Source organism: Aulonocara sp. 'chitande type north' Nkhata Bay, linkage group LG5, assembly GCF_057382095.1.
Source record: "Aulonocara sp. 'chitande type north' Nkhata Bay isolate Kocher_YH1m ecotype deep benthic linkage group LG5, A_spYH_male_GT1.1, whole genome shotgun sequence".
NCBI lineage: Eukaryota > Metazoa > Chordata > Actinopteri > Cichliformes > Cichlidae > Aulonocara > Aulonocara sp. 'chitande type north' Nkhata Bay.
In genome coordinates this window covers 14,303,718-14,308,210 of record NC_141348.1, presented here as the reverse complement: position 1 = coordinate 14,308,210, position 4,493 = coordinate 14,303,718, and the positions used below count along the sequence as shown (strand labels likewise).

Here is a 4,493-nt window from a genome sequence, read left to right as displayed (position 1 = left end):
AACTTTCAAATTTTACAGAACTTTTCACCAAATTGGCAGCATTTTAAAGCAAATTGTCACATGTTACACTTAACAAACACATTTGTTTTTCAATAATTAAATTCAACTTTGACATGACACTGTAATGTTGCCACTGAGAACATATAATATGGCTTTCTTTGTCTGTTAGTGGGAAACCTGGCATTGCATGCTGTTCACCAGTGTGTTGTAATCTGGGGTATAACTTGACACTGCAACTCTGAGTGAGTCTTGCAGATGTGCATCGGAGAGGCGTGTTCTGTGTTTGTTCTTGATGAAGTTCATGTCAGAAAAGGCTAATTCACAAAGATAGGTTGAACCAAACAGGCTGGCAATCTTCATAGCTGCTGTGCACACACCACTGTACTTTTCTGTGTCAACAAGGCACCAAAAGTTTGGTGCACCCAGATAGGCTTTGAGGTGGACGTCATTTTGCAATGTTACAATTTCGATTTCCACCTGTCCAGCATCCAAGCTGAACATTGAACTTAGTTGCTCAGCAATGCATGTTGTGTCCACATTCATGAAAGGATTGGAAACAAATGAGACACATGGCTCAAGCTGATCAAGGTCACAAAACCTGTTCTCAAACTCTTGACCAAGTCGGTTTATGACTTGAGTGTACTTTTCTGCAACTTTGTCAAAAGTCTCAGATGCAGAAGCATTGTCTTTCAGCACCATCTGCACAGAGGGAAAGTGCAGCACCTTTTTTCTCTGTAAATGCACAGAGAAAATGTTCATCTGGGCTTTAAATCCATTTAAAGCACTTATCATGTCAGCAGCAGTCTTACCTTTGCCTTGCAGCTCACAGTTCAAATGGTTCAGTTTCCCAGTAATGTCTGTTAAAAACACAAGGTCAAGTGTCCACTCAGTGTCCTCCAGCAGAGATGTGTCTTCCCCTTTGGATTGCATGAACTCCTTGATTTCACCCAAAAGTGACAAAAAACGAAGCAAAATCCGTCCCCTGCTGAGCCATCGGATTTCCGTATGTAGTAGCAGGTCACCATATTCAGCTGACAGCTCCTCCAATAGCACCTTGAATGTTCTGTGCTGTTTAGCTCTGGAGCGGATGCTGTTTATGATCTTCACGACGGGAGTCATGACGTGCTCGAAGCCGATCACCTTTGCGCATAACGCCTGCTGGTGAATGATGCAGTGGTAATGCATGAAGTTTGGGAACTCTGTGTCACCTTTACAGTGAGCGATGAATCCCGTATGTCGGCCGATCATAGCAGGAGCCCCGTCGGTAGTCACTGATACCAGCTTTTCCAACGGTACCTTTTTCTTCGCGAAAAACTCCTTCACCGCGTTATAGATGTCAACTCCCTTCGTTGTTGTCTTTAGCGGCAGTAGTGTCAGAAGTTCTTCTTTTGTGGAGAAACCATCAAATACCATCCGGATAAAGACCATCAGCTGTGCTGTACTGCTGCTGTCGACGGACTCGTCACACTGGATGCTAAACCAACTGCACTTTGCCAGATCCTGATCCAACTGATCGGCCAAGTTCCCGGACATAGCCGACACTCTTCTAACAATTGTAGTTGGAGATTACATCGTTTCCATATTTCCATATTTCTCGTCTTTAAGCACAGTTTTTGCAATTATCATCATTGCTTCTTTGAAATACTCCCCGTCTAAAAATGCCTTCTTTTTCTTAATCATGAAATGTGTAGCTCTAAATGAGGCTTCGGTTGCTTTTTGAGAGTTTTTCACCGGTCTCGTGAAAAAAGACTGCTGTTTGCTCAAACCTGCCTTTAATTCGCGGGCCTTTTCCGCTCGCAGTGTGCTGCCCTTTGGGTAGTTAGCATGGTAGCTTGTGTGACACGTTCGGAAATGTCTCTCCACGTTGTGCCGCTTTGCCGTTGCCACAGTTGCCCCGCAAATGAGACACACGCATGAATCTTTCACAGAGGTAAAAAAGAACTCTTCCTCCCATTCACTGTGAAAATTATATGTTTTCTTCCTTTTTTCCGCCATGTTTTCCTCATCTCCTCACCTTTGCCTTTGCTGGTCTTCACGGCAACTGTTTCCGTGGAGACCAGCTAGCACTAAATATTAGATCATGATCTAATATTTAATAATAAACTTTTTTTTTAATATATTATCTCTAACAAATTAACGCCAATGCAATTGTGATAAAAAAAAAAATAGCAAGAAAAAATAAAAATAGATGCAGCTTACTGGTAAGTTGTTATGGTGAGCTATTTTTAGAACAGGCCCGCGGGCGACTCATGTGGTCCTTGCGGGCGACCTGGTGCCCGCGGGCACCGTGTTGGTGACCCCTGCTATATAGCATATAGCATATAGCTATATAGCTATATAGCATATATAGCTACATAGCATATATAGCTATATGGTGACTATACCACAGGCACTCAGGCTTGCTGGCATTTCTTTCTGGAGGTCACTCGAAGTTTTACAATAAAAGCCCAAAAGCCTTTTCCACATAGACTCCATCTGTTAAACAAAGGTCCTCTGTCTTTGAATAACTGAGATTATATGTTTGTAAAACTTTTCCAACACCTTGAAAAGTGTTTCACGAAAAGTTTTACACCTTGTCCCAATTTAAAGTCTATTACCTGAGTGGGAACCCACAGATAGGGCCAGCAACAGAAGAAATGCTAATGCGCATGCACAAGTATTAAGCAAATGCTTAATACATCAACAATCCAACAGTGTTACCAGTGTGTACACCTGTGTCAGGTTGGAGGAAGTATTTTTTCTGAACACAGGTTAAAATATGTAAGACCAATTAAATCAGCTAAATAATACTGGGGGCAGTCATTCTCTGTGGAGTCATCACAATGTGTTGGACATTACATGCCACAACAGAACATTTGTTCTCTTAATATTATGAGCATTGTGTTTAAAGCCACCTTTTTCCTGATAGTACTCTTGGAGTATTACATTCTACTGACGCTTTTACTTAGAAAGGCGAGAGATATCTTCCTGCTGGATGTGTCTGTTTGTTGTGATTTGTTTCTGTACGAGGGCAGTGCTGCAAATACTATATAACTCTGGAAATACAACTAATTCTCATCTGAGTCAGCACTGCACCACATTTCCTTATGCTGCCTCTAATCAGAAGAACTCGGTGCGAGAATGCGAGATCGGCATACACAAACAGAGTCAACCGTACTTCTCATACAGCTAAAGCTGTACTCTGGTCAGACCTCATACTAGTTTCATACCGGGGAATTATTTCCTGTTCATGCTGTTATCTACTCCACGTGGGTCCACAGGCATTCAATATTTTACAGATCACATCTCAACAAGTTCCCATTTATCATCAGGTACAGCATGTGTCTTTTTTTCTGCTGAGCACACTAATTGACAAACTCAGGATAGGAGCCTCGTAAAGAAAGCACCAGCCACACAAATCTCCGGATATCAGCCTGTCTCCAAGTGCAATCTGCTCACTCGCCATAATCAATAACACACCAATAAGGACCACATCGAGAGACGAGCAATCTGACGCCCGTTTTATATGAGTGTGTTATGGCAGCATCATGCTGACATTCTCTCTCGCATAAGCATCCATTTTTAATCACAGTATCTGGCCTCGCTGCTGCTCGTCAAGTGCCTCAGCCTCCTGTCAGAGTGTGGGTTTGCAGAGAGGGATAAGAGCTCTTATTGCTGCTATGTGGAAATAGATGTGCTGGTACAACTGCCTACCTCTCCTGGACCATCTGTGGAGTGGCAGTGCTGGGTGACTATTACATAAAGCATTCACAACAGGCCCGTTCTTTCCCACATTATGCTAACAAGTCCTTCACATAATTTGAATTTGTGTCTCGAAACGTTTTTAACTGTGTTTTGTTGTTCAGACGCCAGCTCTCATAATGGAAACTGTACCCTTTCTTTTAATTTTAATCCAGGCTGTGTTAGTTTTTAGCATAGAGTTAGCTCAAATTTTAAACTGTACATGCTGTATAGAGTAAAGCTTGCATTAAAAAAAAGCTATTTTACATTAATTGGATGCTTAGGCTAAGCCTTTAGAGTAAAAATCAAATAAGATATTTAAAATCAAATGCTAAACAGTCTACAGTTTGAACAATGCACCGTGTAGCAGCAGTTATATACAGAGTGTTAAGTAGAAAAAGACATTGTGACGCTATTTGAAAACGTATATTAAGTTGTGTTGACCTGGGAAAACAGTAATATGACATATTGTAAAATTAGCTGTACAGTCAATCTCTTTTCTCTGTGTGTTTATCACAACTGACCACTGTCACATACAAGTCCTCTGTTATACTTTTTAAATACCAAAGTATTGATGATTTCTATTAGTTGTGCCAGCTCTATCTTTTATTCTGCTAAGCTAGATTTAACATGCACAAGTGGTTTGATATTCTCTTGTAACTCATATTAAGACAGAAAATGAGTGACTAGTGCAACACGTGGTAATATTGTATTTTTGCATTAGCAATGGTTCAATGTTTATCGGTTCCACATTTTGAAACCCTGATAGTACA

General features: G+C 41.1%; 1 protein-coding gene across 1 annotated transcript; it reads right to left on the bottom strand.

The window, feature by feature from the left end:
- Positions 1-667: 667 nt before the first annotated feature.
- Positions 668-1,533, bottom strand: LOC147329986 (general transcription factor II-I repeat domain-containing protein 2-like). The gene is made up of 2 exons (XM_086291176.1): positions 810-1,533; positions 668-699 (listed from the first exon to the last, which is right to left on the bottom strand). The coding sequence occupies exons 1-2, from the start codon at positions 1,531-1,533 to the stop codon at positions 668-670; spliced, it is 756 nt and encodes a 251-aa protein (XP_086147302.1).
- Between the last annotated feature and the right edge of the window lie 2,960 nt (positions 1,534-4,493).

Excerpts from the sequence above, each read along its gene's own strand:
- LOC147329986 (XM_086291176.1), bottom strand. The coding sequence starts at position 1,533 with ATGTCCGGGAACTTGGCCGATCAGTTGGATCAGGATCTGGCAAAGTGC. Across the intron at positions 700-809 it reads CTGTGAGCTGCAAGGCAAAG|ATGGTGCTGAAAGACAATGC; the intron begins GTAAGACTGCTG and ends CCCTCTGTGCAG.